Source organism: Temnothorax curvispinosus, unplaced genomic scaffold, assembly GCF_003070985.1.
Source record: "Temnothorax curvispinosus isolate PA1 unplaced genomic scaffold, ASM307098v1 QBEX01000632.1, whole genome shotgun sequence".
Lineage (NCBI taxonomy): Eukaryota > Metazoa > Arthropoda > Insecta > Hymenoptera > Formicidae > Temnothorax > Temnothorax curvispinosus.
In genome coordinates, this window is record NW_020210412.1 from 258,304 (window position 1) to 279,439 (window position 21,136).

The 21,136-nt window shown below is 39.8% G+C and overlaps 1 protein-coding gene across 3 annotated transcripts; it reads right to left on the reverse strand.

The window, feature by feature from the left end:
* Positions 1 to 424: 424 nt before the first annotated feature.
* Positions 425 to 20,796, reverse strand: LOC112456481 (homeotic protein Sex combs reduced). 3 transcript variants are annotated; one of them, XR_003040968.1, is made up of 3 exons: positions 17,964 to 20,562; positions 1,404 to 1,881; positions 425 to 1,281 (listed from the first exon to the last, which is right to left on the reverse strand). XR_003040968.1 is itself a non-coding variant. In XM_025019061.1 (3 exons), the coding sequence occupies exons 2-3, from the start codon at positions 18,778 to 18,780 to the stop codon at positions 1,577 to 1,579; spliced, it is 1,122 nt and encodes a 373-aa protein (XP_024874829.1). In that variant the 5' UTR covers positions 18,781 to 20,562; positions 20,716 to 20,796; the 3' UTR covers positions 425 to 1,576. The 3 variants fall into 3 exon arrangements, 2 of the variants coding, with proteins under 2 accessions (XP_024874829.1, XP_024874838.1); XM_025019061.1 differs by adding an exon at positions 20,716 to 20,796 and having other exon boundaries at positions 425 to 1,881; XM_025019070.1 differs by adding an exon at positions 20,716 to 20,791 and having other exon boundaries at positions 425 to 1,881; positions 17,964 to 19,789.
* Positions 20,797 to 21,136: the final 340 nt, after the last annotated feature.

Below are 21,136 nucleotides of genomic sequence, written 5' to 3' on the forward strand. Positions count from 1 at the left end.
GTATCAATCATCGCGATAAAATGCTTGATGCGGTAGAATAAAATGAATTAGTAATTATCCGCGCGAGATTTCCCTACGTATCGACAATATAGGAACAACGTGGCTGCTCCAAGGAGACATTGGTTACATTATGCTGTAAATTATGTACAAAGAGATGCAGAGTCGTAGCTGTTCACCGTTTCATTAATAAAATAATATTTTAGAATAAAACAAATGCAAATCGCACAACACGAAAATTAATTTTCAGAAAAGATTTGTTATGTCAGAATATATAATTTTTTGTAGTAACTTTTAACATTGCATAACCGTGTAAAACAAAAGGGTATAAGAAGAGGAAATAAGATCTGTCCAGGCATTTGATATAAAAAATATTATAATATTATAAAATATTATTTATATTATAATATTATAATATTATACAGATATTATAAATATGCGGATGTAAAAATTTTTAGTTACAATTTTTTTTTGTAGGTATTAACTACAATTTTAATCACATGCAAATTATGCTGTACGAGTATCTCATTATTATTCTATTAATGTAGTTGCCGCGTCCCACCATTTTTTATTTTCTAAGAATACTTCATTAAAAAAGCCAGCATAATTTATACGCAATCAATATAGATTTCTAAAGGTCACTTCTCCCTTCAAGACCAATGAAGAATAATTTAAGCGTTAATAGGCGTCTTACACGAACTATGATACAGAGACTTTAAAAGGCGTAAAAATATGTTTTTCTTGAAATTACTTCGTGTCTTTTGTAGAGCCTTTTTCCACGAGTACGTTCGGAAAGGACTAAATAAGAGAATGACGTAGAGAAGAAGAAACAATAAATAAATACACAAGCACATCCTCCAATTTCGTTTTTAATCAATCGATGATCAATTTTACGTGAAACAGTGTGCAGCCAAGACAAGATAATTAATTCGTTATTTGATTAATTAATTACTTAGATCGCTGATTTCTACACCTTAAACTAGAGATTCGGCTTTATCTCACCCGCTGAGGTGGTCTCTCATCCGCATCGTTAGTACCATTATTAATATTTTGTAATCACGTGCGTGAGAGCCCCTCGGAGCGCGTCCAGTCTATTAAGTCGGGCGCACGGCGCAATATATGCAGAAAATTTTGGCTTTCCTTCAACTTCGAAGTCGTACAGTGACAGTACTTGCGTGTCCGCAGACCGAAAACGAGCGAGAACGGATTGTTTGTGCTCAGCTTCAGGAAGGGAACAATTTTTCTCTCTTCTATATCTCCTCGATGGAGCTCTCCTTCCGATAGCTAAGCAGAATAAACGCGTAAATAATTTAAGTACGTTGACACACGAAAGAAGGATACGATCTCTCGCTCCCCTCTGTCGACAATCCAACCATCGGCGCATTTACGGAATCAGCGGAACGCACCACGTGTCCTACTGGAAGTGAAGTCCCTCCTCGACCCCGCCAAGTCACAAGTGACAGCGTCGTGACGTAGCGCGGGATCTAAGGCGGAAAAAAGCCTTTTAGAAGTTCTGCTCGCCGTACATCCCGGGGAACCGGACAGCGTGTGCTCCGAGCTCGGCGGGCGAGAACTCGTCCTATGTGGCCAAGTGAGCGAACTGGCCGGGGTGGGGCGCGAACTGGTAAGGGTGCCCATACGGCGACATGTGGTACGGCACGATGTTCATGCTCGCCATCTTGTGCTCCTTCTTCCACTTCATACGCCGATTCTGGAACCAGATCTTTATCTGACGTTCCGTAAGACAGAGAGCATGCGCGATCTCAATGCGACGCCGCCTCGTCAGATAGCGGTTGAAGTGAAACTCTTTCTCCAGCTCCAACGTCTGATACCTGGTGTACGAGGTCCTTTGTCGTTTCGTCTCACCGTTCGCGTTCACCGTGCCTAGAAATAAAGAATTTTTCGTCATTTCGTGAGACGAACACAAATGTAGATGGCATAAATAGGGGTTTATTAAAAGAAACTGATAAAGAGATAAGACCGATCGAGAGAGATAGATTGTTACATTTATTCCTTCTAAATTAACGTTGCGCGTATCAAATATCTTCAAATAGTAATTTACATATATGAAATGTAATGTTTAAAATAAATCGCGTTTTTTTTCAGCCGCGGATCTTATCGCGGACAGGGTTACGAGTGGAAAAGTGCGAAAGATTGAATAAAAAGCACGGGCGATGCATATTACTGAAGGTCCGAGCGCGTGCAACGCGTGACGATCTCATTAATTATTTCAACGAGTTGTGGTTAATGCCTCCGCCAGTGCTACTGTGGATTGCGAACTGGTCAACTTGCCAGCTGTTTTACCTATTTGCTTTGCACGCCTTGGCCATAAATAATTTTGCAACGCTATTATTACGATACTCCGCCTGTTACACCTACTTCCTTTGCAAAAATTGCCACTGACTGCACAGAACAACGCCAGAAATGAGCTTTGACTTAGCTTCAATGTCATTTGAAATATGGTATATAATCGTCGCATGAATCATCATTATATCAAATTGATGCAATCATAATTTAATACAATATACCGTTATGTAAATTGTTTTTTTTTTTATCTGAGATGGTAATTTATGACAGTGTTGCGTCAAATAGAAAAAAAAAACATAATATCATTCACTAGAAATTAAAAGGATAAAATAATAAATACGTCTTATGTATCATAATTTTGACGCAGACGGTCAATCATTGCTTTACAATCTTATTGTTGAAAATATTCGTATAAATTCCATATAGCACCTGTATCATATTTCTATGTTTATATTTCGATATACTAATATTTTCTACCCTTTCCCTTCGCGGCACTAATATAGGCTTCGTTGCTTCGGTTCGTTGCTTCAGCAGGTGTTACGTGAACAAGGGTTCGTTCGTATATATCTTCAGGTTCGTTGTGAGCACGGATCATCATCGCGGATATTAAAGAGCCGGCTCGTTTACAGCTATAAACAGCCAGTAATAGCGCAGGTCAAGAAGGAAAAATTGACGAGAGTCGTACAAATATGTAAAGATGCAACTGACAGTAGAAAGTACGAGTAGCAATAATCGCGCAATAAATGAGCGATTTAAATAAATCTCTGCTGACTCGTACTGATTGTGTATGCATACGAGGAAAAATGCAAGATAATGAAATGTATGATAAGTTGAAGAAGAAGAAGAACAAGAAAAAGAATGCGAATAAATATTTCCCATTGTTCAGAATATATAGCTCTTTTGCATGTGTATAATTATCCAGTATTTCGAGCGTTTACGCACATAACATTGATAACAGTACGTTTAAAGATTCATTCCACGGCTCTGAGCAGCATGGACTGGGCACTTTCACGAGAGTGAAAAGCGTTTTCGCAGAGGATGGCAACCAGTGAGCGTTGAACAACGAAGCTCCTACCGGGCTTAATGACAGGACCCTTCGTCCGGTGTTATCGCTTTCCTCCCGATGTAACACGTCGCTGGGTCGTGTGGCCTGACTTTTTAATAAATAGTGTTCTGGTTGTCTGGACACGGACTCGTTCGGTCTGCATATCGTTTATCCGGTGAACCTACCCGTTTTGTAACAGACAAACGGAATTCCTTTTTCGGTCACTCGCATTATTATAGAATACTCCAGTTCGCTAACTAAAAATAATTTAGTAATGAGAATTGCAAAATTTCTTCAGTTCTTTTATTCTTCACAATTCGTGAGCTTATATACTTTTTGATTTTTATATTAAGTTTACTATCACACGATTATCGAAGTTCTTTTAATTTATTTTATTGTCTTATTATTGTATATCTGCATTCTCGGTAACATTGTAAATATAATTACATACATCTTTTTCTCTTCTTTCTGTTTTGTTAAATAAAATTATCATAAAATACTACATACACTATAAGAATAGATGCTTTTTTGAAACATGCATTCTCGTTCTTTCGGTAATAAATTGTGCTATTGGTATTTCACCGACATCCATACAATATACGAATATACGTTGGTGTGTGAAGGAATGTACTCGGTGAAGGCTGGTGAGAAAGCTCTCTACGATGCTCATATGCGATTGAAATATGTTTCTTAGGCGCGCCATGTTAATTCTTCCAACTAATACCACAAGAGAGATCTCGATACGCTCACAACGCTTTGCTTGATGTCTATAACAGGTTCGGAGTTTTTATCATCCCTAAAGAACATGCGCAGGAGTAATAATCTTAGAATGATATAATTGTATGTGCATGTGTGTATGTGTGTGTGTATGTGTATTAAATCGCTGAATATTATTTTATCTTCGATGTACCCATGATTTATTATTTTTAGTGACCATACCTTTTGATGCATTAAAGTACCGCGGTAATCGCTGACCCGATTAAATTTCACGCATGTCAGGCACACCTGTTTAATTAGCATTTAGATTCTATCTGGCGCGATCTTAGTAGTTATTCTCGCACTATAAATTCTAAAGCATCGAGGGGAGTACGAGCCAATATGTTATTGTAACTCGAATTTCCGTAATCATACGCATGACTTGCGTTATATATCTCTTGGTAATAAATTTCGTAATCGCATTGAATCTTAAGCAGATGCAATGAGAGCACTTCGTACATTCATTTGTCAATCCACTCCCATGGGAAATGCGGAAGATTTTCTTATAATTTTACTTTCTTCAGGAAATAATTGATCGGAAAGAGATTATAAATTTATTACTTACATAACTAAAAGAGTAAGTAATTAGTTATATACAAGAGCCAATCGAGCAACATTATATATTTCGAAATTCTGTAAAATTGCCTCGTTATCGACAATCAATTGCGTTATTAGCCAATCGATCACGCTATGTTATTTATCTTATTTTCTGCAGTATAATTAGCCGTTGTAATTATCAAGAATCAGTAATTAAATCATCTTAAATATCCAAATTTACATGATAAATTAGAAAAGATACATAAAAAGATATTATTATATATCTTCTGTGTCTTTTCCCTCACCTGTATATTATCTAATAAATTACTTAATGTTTTAATCCCCAAGCAATAGTCAATGTCGCTATAATAAAATTAAACGCATTTCTTTACAAGTTATCCATACAATCACGATTAAGTTAGTGATGTAAGGTCCTTGAGTTTCTCATCGAGACGCACAAGCAGCTTTAGCGAGCACACAGATAAAGATTGAAATAAAAACGTTCAGCGCGTCTATCACGCAATGAGAGATGTGCGGGCCGAAGAGGTGCGCATAGTTGTCGACGTTGTAAGACTGAGGCGGGCTAAGCGCAGGGCCATGTCGTGTCACCCATCTCGATGTCACCTCGTGTCGTCTAGCCTTTTCGTGCCTCGCTCTTAATAGAACGCGGAGTGCGCGTGTATTTGCACCGAACCCTGTACCAAACGTGTCACCGACTGCCAGTCTGACGACTGCTTCGTCTGCTTGACTGACAGATCGGCTGGTTAAGGCTGAGTAACACGTGACTGGGATAAAATCCCGCGCGACTCCATGGCGTGTTCTCGGTATGCCTGATTTTGATCTTCTTGGTTTTTAATATACACTCGAACTCTTCTTTGTCGCGACTCCTTCGGTTCTTGAATGCACAAGTTTTACTTGCTATATACGCAATATGTAAGTCCTTTCAAATTATCCGTGATAAAAGGAAAGAATGACGTATGTAAAAGAAATTTTTTAATTAAAATATAAACACTACTGAGAATATAATTGCATTTAAATATTCGAAAGTTGTACATATATTAGCAATATATGTAACTAGCTAGAAATAATTTGTTATTATTAAAAAGAATATAATGAAGAGAGAATATTATTTTTTTTTTAAGTAAGATTTGTTAAAGTGTAATTTATATATGCAGAAGAAATTTTGTACTAAAGTCTATGCATTAATAATAATACTTTAACACATTTGAAATATTTAAACTATTATTTTATACGTAGGTAATTGAAATGAAAAGAAATATACCTATTATTATTTTATCGTTTGTTTGCTTGCTTATGAAGTAATGCGTGGGTATTTAAATTGACTTTGTCAATTGTGTAGATCAGAAATATTATATATCGTTATTCGTGATAGATTATAGATTAGGTGCTGAGAAAGGAATCAAAATATCTCGTGATCGCAACCGTGCTGTATTGCATTCCGCGAGTGCGAGTAGATAGGTATGCGACGTGTGCGTTTGTGTAAACGTATAGGTATAAAGCTCAGTATGTCGGTCGGGAGCAAGTTCCACGAAAGTATATATAGAACTCTTTTGCTACCCTCAACCCCCGACATATATCTGAATGGTTATCTGATACGAGAGCTCAAGTACGGCCGTATCAATTCTTTCCATCTCTACGATCGATTTAAGAATCCCAAAGAAACCAATAAAAATCTGTAAGTTTCGCGACGTAATGAACAGCGGGAATTGTTTCAAATCTCGTTACCATTAGATATATCAGACACCAATTTCTCACGGTATTAATGAATCGTGTTTAAGTGAGTTTAATCACGTATAAGTTCGATCGTCTACGCTTTACTTAGCAGTTTTAAAATTTTTACGGTGAAGCACTTGTGCACATACGTGCAGGAAACGCATCCAAGAAAGTTTCTGAAATTTTCGATAGTTGTCCTATGTAACTCTTGTATATCATTGCTTCTTCAAAATTGTATGTTTAACTTAGTTCAAATTAGTATTCATGCGGCTATGATACTTGTGAAAGGATCAATGCGAGAAGAAAATGGAATGCTCTTTAAAAATGTCTGAACTTTATTTAAATTCTTATGCATTTCAATATGTAGAAATTAATTGCATAATTGAAACGAGATGATTCCATTTACAATGCAAATCCTGTGATAAAGGTCGGACGATGCTCAGAATTACAATATCTAACACCGTCTGCAACCAAGCAACATCGGTACTACTGACAAAAGAAAATGAGAGGTTCATAAATAACCCGAGCAGTTCACCGCGGCTATTATGCAATTACGATTGCATCGGTATAGCATAGGTGGTCTAAGGTTTCAAGATCTTATGTTCGACTGTACAAGATAGTGTCCCCTTAAAAGTTGTCACTGTTTCAGCTGAGACATTCAGCTAGTGTATCGCGTGGCTGCCATATCTCGTCTTCGTTTTCTACTCTGTCCGAGTTACTAATGACAGGCTTGTAGTCAGTGTCCTGCTTAATTTTTTTTATTATACAAGTTCCACGGAATAACAACAAGAAGGAAAGTTATTATTTGTATATTCATATATCACGGTACAAGATTTTTGCTCGTTGCCGAAATATTCTTATTTGTTTTAACAAATTATACGAAAAAATTTTATTTTTAAAATAATTTCTTCTCCCATAAAAAAAATTACGTAAACAAGAAAAGTAGATTTAATCATAGGATATATTAACAAATTTAATGCCTTTACGAAAACTCACATTGCAATCGCGCGTGTTCCATTGTCGGATAATTATCTAATTGTAAAATATGAAGGCTATAATAATTTGTCGTCATAATAATTTGTTTCATAATTCTTATCCTTACTAGGACGTAGATTCGTGCCGATTTGTATACGAGGTAAAGACTTAAGTTATATGTAAGGCCCACCGATGTCGGAGCAATGATAGGAGATTATCAGATCCGCACGCCTCCGTCTGGCTTGCCGCCAGTGTGAATAGCCAGTGGCGCTCATGAATTTTCGTCGAAACGTTACGTCGAGTCTAGCGATATATAGCAAACGTAATCCACGCACAATTTAAATTTATCTACACGCGGCACCGCGCGCTCTGTCAGTCAGTCTCCGCTCAGAGCTGATTTGTGACCTACCCGTACTTGCGCAGCTGACGGCCAATCGCACGCCGAAGATCGGCCTTCCTCGAGCGAAATCAAACGGTCCAACATTCCACGACGAGGAAGACGACTGGGAACGACGTTAGATGATCGTGAGCTGATCGGGCTTCTAGGTGTCTACGATGACTACGATCCACCTGTTACCAAACGTTCGGACACTGAGACCTGTCGCCTCGAGAGCTCAGACCGGAATCCGCGGGATCTATTTCGATCGGTATACAGCTGACACGCCCGGAGCCCGGACCACACCGCGGAAAGTTGCCGGTTATAAATCTTCGGGGATACACGATGCTAGTCGCTCTTTCAAAAGGATCTATTAATTTCTGCTCTACTCGTGGAGCATGGAAATCCTTTTATTGGCGACTGTTACGCTCAATCATAGCTCAGGGGATTTCCTCCGTTACGTTAATGAGGGTGTCACATGTTTGTTATTTTTACGTGACGTTTTATAAGCATGGCTAAAATTAAAAGATAGATGCGCGATGTAAGTAGGTCAAGCGGACGTGTTCTGTCACGAAGAATGGCGATGATAGAATTGGTAGAAATTCTCTTACCGCGGAAAATTCATTTACAGAAAAAGGAATGCGATATTCGAATTGGGTCAACGACTTCTATAAGATGCATCGTTCGCATGCAATTGGATGTATCGGACAGTTATAAATAGATTCAAAAACTATTGCTTTTCAATTTAAATGGGAGTATCAAGTGGTTTTCAAGGGCTGGATTCAGTTGGAAGAGAGATGCTGGAAACGAGGTGACGAAAGAACGAAGGGTGTGAAAATGGAAGAGGAAGGGGGAGGGATGCAGAAAAGGGGAGAAAGAGAGTGGCAGCCTTGCTGAAGCTTTTATGCCGAAGTTTGCGCGGCGGACGTTCCGCGGATCATTTGTTATCTTCCACGAGAAAGCTCTCTGACGCAAATAGGTTTGTTTCTGGCCGCTTTAAACGCTTCACAATAATCCGCGCGGACTCAAATTCAATTAACGCCTCGTCGTCCCCACCGTCGTGCACGTCTATCTCCCTTCCTTCATTTTGCACTTTGTACTCGCTGACAGCATACAAAAGCCAGTACAGTCTTTCTTTCGTCTCTTTTATACATAGCGCATGAACCATGAGAATATTGAGGTACGTGCCTCGAAGTCTTGATGACCTTGAACTCCGGAATGTCCTGCCGAATGCGAAACAGCGAGTATCCGTTGCGCGAAGATGCTATGCAAAGTTTAAGTTGCGCGTACAAAGTTCGATCGGTTTAAATTTTAAATATTACGCGAGGAGAGCAGTCGAAAGTATGCTGATCTTTATCGCTTTTCGATAAATCTGTCGTGTGCCTACTCGCTTAACCGTCATTCGACTAAAATTAGATCCTCCTCTTTTACACTAGGTCATCTCGCGAGATTGATAGAATCGAGAATAACATATTATCCATTCTCTCGCTGCATGGATTGAATCCGCGAGTGTATACTTACGCGTTCGTATATGTGTGCGCACGAGTCCGCTCGCGCAAGAAACTGTCGTCTCTCCGAGGGGTTACTTTATACATCCGAATGAAAGAGAGGCACAAGACGTGATCGCGCGTGTATATATTGGAGGAGGGACGGCGGAGGGGCCCTCGGATTGAGGAAGAATAGGGATAGAGGCTACGCGTCTCCATCCATCAGGCGACGGTCCGACCGTCGCGTCCGACACACGCGACTCAAACCTACCGACAACCTTCCGAATGCATTATCTTCCTTCGAGGGTACACACGCATATCATTTGGACCGATGGCCCTCTTCTTGTCCGATTTCGGATAATCCCTCATGGACATTGTTCCATCTTACCGCGTCTTTGCAATACCACCGTATCTCATAACCAACGTTCCAAAACACCGGAAGCGAGTTCCTCAAAATCGAGGGACACAATTTTGATTAGCAACAATTAAGAGAGACAATGGGAATTCCATCAACCCTATCAGCGTGAACCGATGAAGGACCGATGAAGGATCGAAGTTCGGTCTCTTGAACTTCGATGGCCCATTGAGAGTCCGACAACAGCCTGTTTAGAGACTCTTAAATTGTTAATTGACAATAATCATGCGCAAGAATATACCGCTATTACCACGCGAAGTAGGCATCGGCGCGCGGCGTTCCATAAATGTTCGTATGGCCATTCGGACGTATACGCGTGTGTTCGCGACGTACGTGTATTGGACCGCGTAGAGCGTTCCTGCCGCTGGGAAAATTAATGACTTACGTTCAGCGGGAACAATACAGTCAGCTGCGACTCTCTACGTGTCTGAGTACAGTGCGTCGCGGTGATGCGAGCTGCCTAAGGTCGAACAAAAACACACAAGCGCGCGAAGTCGCGTACGCGTGTACGTGCATGCATATATACATTTCGTGCGTGTCACCTTGCGAATTGATTTATTCCCATTGAGAGCTAGGAGAAAATGCAAATGCGTAATTTTCATTCGACGGGCTCGCACACTTATATATTTCTTTCGATAAGCTCGACGCGTCGAGCCTCTCATTTTGCGCTGTAGAAAATCGTGAATAAAGTGAAAGCGGCAAATAATAATCAGACTACGTTTTAACAATAATGCACTTGTAATTTTTTATCTTCTGAAGATATATTCATACACAAGATTATTATGTGCGGCGGTAACATTTCATCCACCAAAAGTGTCATAAAATCCCGACCATCGACAGCTGCGACAAACGCCATTTGTCCCTCGTTTCGCGTAACATTCGTCGTGTCGGGCGGATAAATCTCATCGGAAGCGCGTGTCCCTTTCCGAACTCTACACCACGTCCTCTATGAATCATGCAGTACCTATGTTCCTATGTTAGGTTGCTCCTCTTAGGAGGCTGTCCGTTCTGATCGTCCATGGCGTTCCTCCTAGTTACCCCACACGAGTGGTGCCGCAAGCCCTCAGAACGCCTCGTGCTAGTACGTAAGCCTCGCGCAAGCATTTATTTATGGTCCCGAGTCGCTGGGGTGTACGTAGGACCGCCTCTACACCACCCAAACACGCTTTACCCAGAGCATCGCCGCGGAATAAAGCTGTTCCCGTCCAAAATCTATCTTCGCTTATGATTTTCTCAGCGTAACGATGTTGCGATTATTGCATATCTTTGAGTAATAATTCTTTTCTCACAAATAATTACAGGCTTACCAATAAATGTCCAGCAAAAATATTTTATTAACAGCAATAAATATTCATACACAAATTATTTTTATTTTAAATCTTATTAAAAGAATTAAATATATAAATAATTCTCGTTTAAATAAATAATGTATAACGTGTGGAAATTCCGGTAGTTATACTTTTCTTTTGATATGTTTGATGAAGGGCTTCTTTAAATTTCTTTTATAAAAAGCTTCTGTAGAAGAAGATATTTTCTCTCCGTTACTTTCGATGAGTTGAACGAGTAGGACCGAAATAGTTGCACCAGAAGCAAAAAGGGGAGTTGTCTGCTGAGCGTGATTCCGTGCGAGGCACTTGCCATGACAAAATGCGCGTTTATACTTTCATGGATTGGAGCATTAGAGTAATTAGGTAATTGAGGCGTGGAAAAAGTCTATGTCAGTTCTCTTGAAAAAATAAATCTCAGTAGAAAGAGTTAGTATTGACGTTAACGATGTTTACATCTAACAAAATAATATGGATAATAATTACATTTTCAAGGATATGCTCGGCAATAATTACATTCTTTCACAAGAAAATTTCAATATAAACGTTTACATCAATATGTTTTTTAAATTACTAGATAAAATATGTTATAGCATCCGACACAGGAAATTACATGTATATGATTTAATATAAACATATTATTTCATTATTTCATTGATAATATGTCAATTTATATTTAATTTTTATCTAATCGTTTAAGTTGAAATTTGTTTCAACTACATGTAATTAATTTACGTGAGATATTATTGTCGCAATTATACGGAGCAAAATAATTTTGGAAAAGTTATATAAATTCCTTGTTCTTATATGTATAATGTTACTTACTTATTTATGAAAAAACTGAGAATTATTTAGCTTATAATTAAATATAGTTATTTGAATTTAATAATTTATGTGTACACCTATATATAAGAAGAGGGAACGTCTGAGTATTTTAACTAATATCAACGAATGACAAATATCTACATCTGATTTACGCGGGATATATTTCACGGTAGAGTTTGTTTCGCGGCGGTCAGAGCAAAACGGCCGAGAATTTGATTACATCACATTAGGCTGTACATTTTAAAAGGATGATGTAAGTGCACAGAACCGTTGATCTTCGCGTGATTTATTTATCACTGGCATGGCCGGGCTCTGGCCGGTATATATGCGACTATTATACATTGCATGCAACTTGTGTGTATCTTCTAAATCGAGTTGTCGCGACGGACGATGACGCTTCCCGCACGACTCTTGCATTACGATAGCTCGCAATAATCGCCCGTCGCGGAACGAGGGTTGTTAATAATCATTAGTGAAACTCCTAGAAGGTGCAGAAATGTTATCACGATATGTATTAATAACACGTGGGAAACGCATCTATAAACGTATCCATAAAATTATAGATACGTGATCATTTATGTTTAATATAGTTATCTCAGTGCTGTAATTTAATATAAAAGAGATATGGTTATGGAATTGGTTTATTACAAAGGCTAGTTAAATCAGATTTATATTATTACTACTTTTAATTGACGTTGTATTCCGTTATCAAACAATGTTTTAAGTACGTGCATCTCCCATTCTCTTTCTTCGCCCCTCTCTATAGCGCAAAAGGTATTAGGGATGTAATCAGTGCGATGTCAGTAGCGTGAAACATTTTCTCGAAATCTGGAAAAATCTCGTGATATATGGTGAAGGAAAACAAAATACTTGCGGTTATTTTTGCAGAGCAGTTTTTCGATTCACGCGTCGTGACAAAACCACGAGATGTGTGTACCGGCGGCATCGCCCTTTACTACGCCATTCAGCGTTAGCTCGTAAATTTTCAGAAGAGGGAATCTTCTCCTCGGGGAGGGTTTGTCGGCCGAAAGGGCGACTGCAGGAGCATAAGGATCAAGGATCCCCGTGGCGACCGGGCCACGCAGCAACAGGCGGCCCACTTCGCCCCCGGCATACATCCATTACCCCATCGGCTCATCCCGTTTGCACTAGGCGCTTGCAATGAAAATTTATGTCCTAATAAGTGATTCGCGCTCTTCCCGCGGTTATACACAAACTGTAGTACGATGATAACTTTCTTCTCTTTGTACGACACATTTCGCTTCAACTGATGCCACACATTCATAAATGAGAAGCATGAATGAAAAATGATGAAATCATGAATTATTAAATTTTAAAATACAGTATGTTTCGCTGATTTAAAACCAATTAACGTTATACAACATTTATATACGTATTAGTCATGAGAGACAAATGATACTAATAATTTAATAATATTATTTTTCATGTGGTCACTATTTTGTAGGTCATATCATTAAATTTAATAAAATAGTAACAATAATATTTCTTTTCTTTAACATTGTTCATTATTGTTTATTACTAAATTACCAATTAACTTTACAAACAATATTTATAAACGTGAGGAAAAATACACCTACTCAATGTGAATTTTCTAAAGAAATATGATCGTTAAATTATTTTTAGACGATGACGAACAATCCTAGATTTTGCTAACCCTAATGCCTTAGAACAGTTGTACGTATGGCGTGGATTGATTAAGTATCTCGGAATAAAAACATTTTCGTCGGCGTAAAAATGCAGTATGCTATGTGGTTAGTAAAACCAGTTCTTTGAAGCACGTCCTCGTATCTCCCTCTCCTGTTAGTGCGCCGTAACCGTACGTACATGCGTGCATATGTTTGCTTGAGGCACTGTACTTATTTTATCTGCACCATATCAAAATCCAGTACGTAGAATGCAATAAATAAAAAGCCGTTTTTCTACTCTTCGTTATTAGTATAAATATACAGAACTTTAGCGCGTGTAGAATTGACAAATTAATTGAATAAAATGACAATCAAGAAAGCTTGACATAATATCATGGTTCATTTAAATCATTTGTAGACGCCATTCCTCGACAAGAAAATTGTTCCGCCAACTATCACATATTTATGACGTGTAAATGTGCTAAGGGCATTAAGTGAGATCCAGTTCCACTGGTTCGACTGTCTACCCTTCCGGCGTGGGGAATTCGTACGTTGGAAATCACGTTTGGTAGCCATCTATCAATCGGGACACAGAAACGTGCCTTTCCTCGCGGCGCTCCGCACATCCTTATTTATGGCGGAATGATCGGCCCATAATTACAGACTCCATGACGAAAACGACCTTCTGCTTATCTAAACAGGGGCTGCGGCGCCCACTCACATGCATGCGAGGTCGATATTTCGGAAATAAACTGCAGAACTGTTCATTTTACGCATCAATTGCATGTTTATTCGAGTTTGCTGCTCGTCGGATGATAGCTACTTATCTCGGACCTATCTCGAACTTGCTACTTATCCCAAAGATGACCCACATGTTTATAAGCTGCGTGCTTTTGCCAGCAGCAAGGACGTATTCCAGATAATTTGTACAATTTCCAAAATAGCATGATAATTCATAAAAGAATGCATGACATTATTCTAGATTTATATAAAAATTTCTCAATTTTTATTAAAGAGTATCTTCCGACATTTGACAAATAGTTAGAATGATGACTTAAAACTATGAGAAATTTGAGACGCGTTGGCAAACGCGACATACTGAGGATAAAACTCTCTTACAATAAAATAAAATCAGAGACTGTGATGCTTTTTGCTATTGATACGATTTAAAGAAAGGGTATAATTCTTTTTCTCGCAGCTCTCTTACGTCAACTGTGTTTGTAGAAGAATAATCAGTGTGTTATTACACTTCCTATAAAGTAAATCTGCCTTTCACTTGTTTAATCACACTTTGTCTCTTTTAAAACATCTTTCCTCTCTTTCTCGTTTTCTCCCGATTACTTACACCAACAATCCATAAATAAAAATGCTATCATTTGCGTAACAATAATTTTTTTTACTTTAATAAACGCTCTAAATAAATCATTTATAAAATGATAAATAATATCTTATGAAGTTTCGATGTTAATAAAACATTTGTGTTTAAACTAAATTATATATATATCTATTATTTAATTAAAAAAAAATGTATTTATTAAAATATTCTTATTGTGGAGGATATATGTGACTAAGATTTTGTTTCTTGTTTACGTATCATAGAATAATATAAATATAAGTATGTTAAAAACAATAATTATATATTTTAAATAAAAAATATTTCTTCTCTCACATAGGGCAAAGTAGCAAAGTAGTCATACAATAATGTACTATTTTGAGTAAGCCAGATTCTCTTATTCATTCTTTTGGCTATTAATAAGTAGTTTATTTGTTCAAATCTAGTGTTCAGACGTTTATGCATCAGTTCAAAAGCGTCGGAACGGCTGGATGAAGTCTAAACGGAATGTCTTCTGTTAGTGAGCATTAACCTCGACGAATCAATTATTTTCCTCTTAATGTGGATGTGAATTGTTTGTTTTTTATTTCTAACTGGTCTATTATTTTGCATGCAGCTTTGATTTTCGTATGTTTATTCGACTAATTTTCATAAATCTTACATAATTGTTTCAAGTGCAAGTTTATTACAATAATCATTAATCTATTTCAAATTTGAAATAGATTTTAAGAATTTACTTTAAAAAGAAAACGTTCTTGAAATTCAACCGAGATACAAATGAAAAAAAGGTCTTTTCATCAGTAAATAAATGCTAACAGTTTAGACAAAGGTTTTGCATTGAAGACATATCAAAAGACAAATCTTAGACAGATATTAGAAGAATAGGTCAATAGTCCTTGATAACTATTTCAAGCGTGTTTCTCAGGATCATTGCATTCCATGCATTCGCGCAAGATTTATGACTTTACTTCGCTGCTATTCTTTGCTATGCAGTAATTATTTTTATGTTAGTAGAATTTATAATGGTATTACGCACTATAGATTATACTATATATATACCCAATGTTTTTCAGACTCCTAAAAAATTTATCTTTTATTTGCTTGACGTATAAATTTATTTTTTATTACTTTGTTTAATTATTATCAGCGTTATCGCGTTATCATAATTAATTATAATTCACTAGCAATCTCAAATTTTTGCATTACTATCGACTATTGCTTCGAAGTTTAATTATAGCTGGAATTCCACTAAAATTGGAACTTATGAATTGTTAAGGTCGTTGAGATCCATATCATGCTAAATATGTACATACACAAGACCCTGTTTTCATAATATGATATTACTATAACCAGTGTATAAGGCGGCGAGTCTGCTCGTACCTTTCGCTTCTCGCGGACCGAGGCATACGCGAAATAATCGCGCGGGAGACGTAAGCCGAAGTAAAAGGATGCTACATTAACCAGGCGGGCATGATGCGAACGATTGGGAGAGGAAGCCGAAACTTGTACAAGAAAGATCTGAGCCGCGTATCCCGTTTGGGGGCCGAGCCGAACGATCTGAGGCCCTCGTTCGAGCTAACCCGAGAGAACTAGAAGGAGAAGGCAACCCCCCGCGCCTTACAATGCAGCCTGATTTATGGCCCGGGCGCACATACATAGAGTTACACACGATATCATAATACCATTAATTCTTCGTCAAATTCCCCGCTGACTGAATCATACTGGCCGCGCAGTAAATCACGCGGGGCGACTAATGTGAGCGCGACCAGCGCGCTGGGCTGTTTTATCTTCTTTGAACCACGGGGGCAGGTGAATCTAGTCTTGGTCCCCACTGAATTACTGTTATCCGTTCTGACCGCACCCCCGCACTGCTTTTCGTCCGTATCTCGAACCGCGAGCTCATTTCCGCATATATGCTTGATCGAGCGTAGATAGAGAGCACGAGTCACGAGTCGTTTTGTGCTGCCGGCGGTTTTGATGCGTTTATTGAGCATTTATTCCGAGTATGTAATCGCTAATCGTCTGCTTAATATGTTATTAACCCGTCTTCGTTTCTTAGTCTCATCTCTTATTTGTTTTCTCTTGATATGCGGTAAGAATATCAATACAGTAACATGTCGCACTTGACGAATGCTAAATTATATTTCATCCAATTGTTCGTGTAGTATTTAACAATTATATACTCAACAAGATACAAAATATCTTCTATATTTAGTATATAAATTAAAATCAGAAAGCTGTTTTATGAAGTGTTTTACATTTTTCAATAGAGTTAAATTTGATTATATCTATTTCGCGATGAAATTTTATTATTTTTTGCAACATCTATGTTGACGAAATTCGTACTTTACTGTTACTCTGAAGATATTTGTAATTATTTTACGATAAAATATATTCATATATGATATCCTTCTCTCTCTAAGCAATATTTACGTAATCTGCGTTTTGACGTCAGATATTGTAATTTATTAATTGTTGTTTCATTAATCTTATGTAACAACGATTCACCTTTAGACTGAATTCCGAGTATTCGTAGAATCTACTAAAGTTGGTTATTTCCAATTCAATGTTTTTCCTAATTTTTTCCTAATCTTCTTGCATAAAAATTACATTACAGAAGGCCGCATTGCGCAAATTAATATGTCGTTGCACTTAAAACATGATAAAAAATAAATATCTACAAACAAATAGATATTTGCGTTTTAAATTAAGCGATATTTCGATAAATGTCGAAATTTATAAATTCCTGTGTTTACCGTTAAAACACAAAATATAAGCGGAGATTGCTATTATCAAAATTAAATAGATTCATAATATGTGGACTTGTATATTTTTGCTGTAATTTAGTATCTGTATGCTTTTAGTAGATGGATGGCATTTCGAAAGTTTAGAAAAAAAATATATGCGTTTATATGTATATATTAACATATTAACCGAAACTTTAAATCGTATATCAGATTTAAAAGTTTAAATTTAAAGTAAAATAAAATACCTAGAAATGTTATAATTGTATGTAGTTATAATCCTAACAATGTAATAATTTAATTGTTATTAATTTTCGCATTTACCGTTTTAATAAGATCAAAAGCAAAGTGTTTTTTTATTCGGAAAGCACGGGAGAAAAGAAACGGAAGATGTGTCTTGAAGACCCGCACCATTTTTAGCGATAACAGAATTTAAAAGATACGATAGATGAACGACTTACTCTGACCAATGTGAACCCTTTTCATCCATGGATATATTTGAGGCGGGTTAGTGCCGGAAGAGTTCCCCTTGTTGGACGAATTGTTACCCGTGCTAGAGGTGCTGGATGTAGAGGAAGCGGGCGACGAAGCGGAAGATGCTGTTGTCAGCGTTGAATTTCCCTCGCCGACGCCCCTCGAGCTACCGCTGGGTGGTGAGGCAGCGGACGCAGCCACGGACGACCTTGACGAGCTACCAGGCGGTGAAGTCAATCCTGATGCGGCTTTACTCGTACCAGGTGCTACTAAAGGCGTTGGGCTATTTCTCGAAGTGGACGTTGTTAAATCTTGAGGAGACGCCACACTGGTGGACGATGTCGAATCAGCATATTTGCAGCTGGACGTTGACGGTGCTGACGGTGCCGAGGCACCCTGCAGAAGAGGCGTCGTTGGATCCGCGTGAAGTTGCTGAGGATGATGCGGTTGCTGATGGTGTTGTGACTGTTGAGCGTGCATACCGTGTTGCTGTGACGTTGTGGTCGCATTTAGCCGAGGCTGTGGTTGCAGTTGAGTATAGTCTATCATCCCTGTCGGTGCTGGATGCTGCATGCCCGACGCCGGCGTGGCATAAGGATGCTGAGGATAATGCTGTTGAGGTGAGTAGCAGGGCGCGGGATAGCTGGTAGACGCTGCATTCGGATTGTAATATTCGCCACCGGCCGGCGATGCTGCCTGCATCGCCGGTTCTCCAGGTGAATTCGCGGTTGGTCTCGGCTGCTGCTGTGACTGTTGACCCGCGTAGCATGATGCGAGCGAGTTGACGAACTGATAGGAACTCATTCTTCACGTACCTTCACCTGCCGTCAACGTCACTATACCAATAATTTTGCACGTCTACGTTCCGTCATTCACGAAAACACTGATGTTGTGCTCATCCGGATTAGGCGGCTGAACAACGCGCCTCGTCATTAAGTATAGAAATCCATCGTCGCGCGGCAATGACGAAAATCGCAATGAAAAAAATCGCTGGGCTACACACGTGATCAGCTGCTCCGCGACAAGCTTCACCTTGTTCGTCGAACGATTCACAGCTATCACGACCTGTTACACGCGAGAGAAACACGTCCCTAAGCGATTCGATAATGAACGAGGGGTTCAGGACTAATAGAGAGAGAGGCAGACGTCTGGCGGCAGGCGGGTCGAGCCTGAATTCGAACCGACCTGCGAGTCAAGTTTATGAGGGCCACGTGGGCCTGGGCTATAAAACTGTCTTCTGCTTCTTTACGATCTCAGGAGTCGCGCGATTACCTACAGAGAACTCGTGGGCCCACCGTGCAGTAGCGCGTAACGAACAGCTTATCGAGGCGCCCCATTGAAGATGACCTTGCGTAGTCGTTCCTCAATGAAGTAACATGCGAGGTAACACATATGTGCGCGCATTAAAATTATTCACGCGATGATTAATTGCGCTTCAACGTTGTCACAGGTGTTGCACTTAACAGACGGCTTTATATCGCGGCAAAGGGAAAAGGCAACAGCAGAGGCTCGACCACGGCAAAGGGTGAAGAGTGTTCACCCGCGCGAGTTGGCCGTTCTTGTTGCGTGCGCGAAGGGTGGTTGGTATCGTACTGAAGGCCTCGCCGCGATCCAACGGAAGGCCGGTGTGTGCGGTAGCTTGTCACGTGCCCGCGCTCTCTGCGTGTCAGAGGAGCGCCTCGACCAATCCCTGCCGTTCGTCAAACCTTGATTGGTCTCTCCGTCGGCGTACGATTCTTCAACCCCGTTCCTTGCGTCTCCGTCGAGTCTCCGCTGCCGCTGGCGCTCGTCGTATGGTAGTGTTGCCCGGCTGCTACCCGACGTGACAGGAACCGATGAGAGGGGTGTGCGTAAGAGAGAGAAAGAGAGCGAGAGAGGGGTCAAGGAGAGGGGATAGCACCGTCAGGGGGGCTAATGGAGAGATATTCGGGAGCCCTGAAACCGCTGGTGGGGGAGAAGTATCTCGATCGCTCTCTCGTTCTCCTCTGCAGCCTTCTAGCCGCGACGTCACCAAGAAGCAGTCTTCCGTTCGCTTTGCGAGGGGGGCTACGCGCGCACGCGCCCCCTACTGTATAGCCTCGCGGTGAAGACAGATGAAAAAGAAAAGGGGTGGTACGGCACACCGAGGTGCGATTGTTCCTTACTGATCGACCGAAAACGATTCGCCTATTAATATCACCGTATCTTCGCCGATTTCATCCGTCGCGAATCCATTTTAGCTCGATCATACGTATCGCATCTCTTTCTGATTAGAAGACGGAAGAAAAGTTTTACGTTTTACAAGTGCGGATTGCTGTACTTGCATATTGTAACGCTGGACCATGAGTCCAAGATTCACTTTCGATCGCTTTTTTCCTAGACCGCGGAGATCGTACGTCCGATCTTTCGTTAAGAAGTTTGCGATGGAATCGCGTTCGTTGCGCGAGAGGTGCGGATTCAACCTGAAAGCGTGTGGTTCTCCAACCGCGGCTAAGGAAGGGGCGCACATAAGTCAGCCCGGTGGCCGCGGCTGACAGTTTTATGAGAGTTTGATAGTCTTCGCCGCTCACTCTTTTCACAACGAAAGGACAGGAGAGAAAGGGCGGCCTAGAGCGGGAAAGAAATGCGTAAAGGAAAGAAAAGAGAGAAATAGAGAAACAGAGAGACAGACAGCGAGAGAGCGAGAGAGAGAGAGAGAGAGAGAGAGAGAGAGACACGCGCACTACGCACCACACTCTTTATTGTCCCATAAATTCAAACCTGTTGCCTGTAGCCGAGAAAGACAAGGAGGGAAGAGCGTGCACGAGGTAGAATCCTCTCCCAATCGCGATTCGATTGACGCCCCCGTTATCGCTCGTACGGCGAACCCGGACGCAACTCGTAACTCACTGAGCCGGCCTGAGAGGAGAGCCTTCGGAGTTGGCGGCTCTAAGCAGAAGCATGTGTGACGTAGTAGCCAGTTGGTCAAACGGGGGGCACTCCGGGGTAGCATCGGGGAGGAGGGGACGGTTGAGGAGGCGGAGCTCTCTTTGCTCATCACAAATAAGACTTTAAACGAGTTTTTACGTTTTATGCAAAATTTCGTTGACATTTTAATAGTATGTCTTTTTAATAGCGTGTACTTTCTTTTTCACATACGATTAGTTCATAGTTTATTATTTATTCTCAATATTTAATTTGT

Excerpts from the sequence above, each read along its gene's own strand:
- LOC112456481 (XM_025019061.1), bottom strand. The coding sequence starts at position 18,780 with ATGAGTTCCTATCAGTTCGTCAACTCGCTCGCATCATGCTACGCGGGT. Across the intron at positions 1,882-17,963 it reads AAGGGTTCACATTGGTCAGA|GCACGGTGAACGCGAACGGT; the intron begins GTAAGTCGTTCA and ends CTTTATTTCTAG.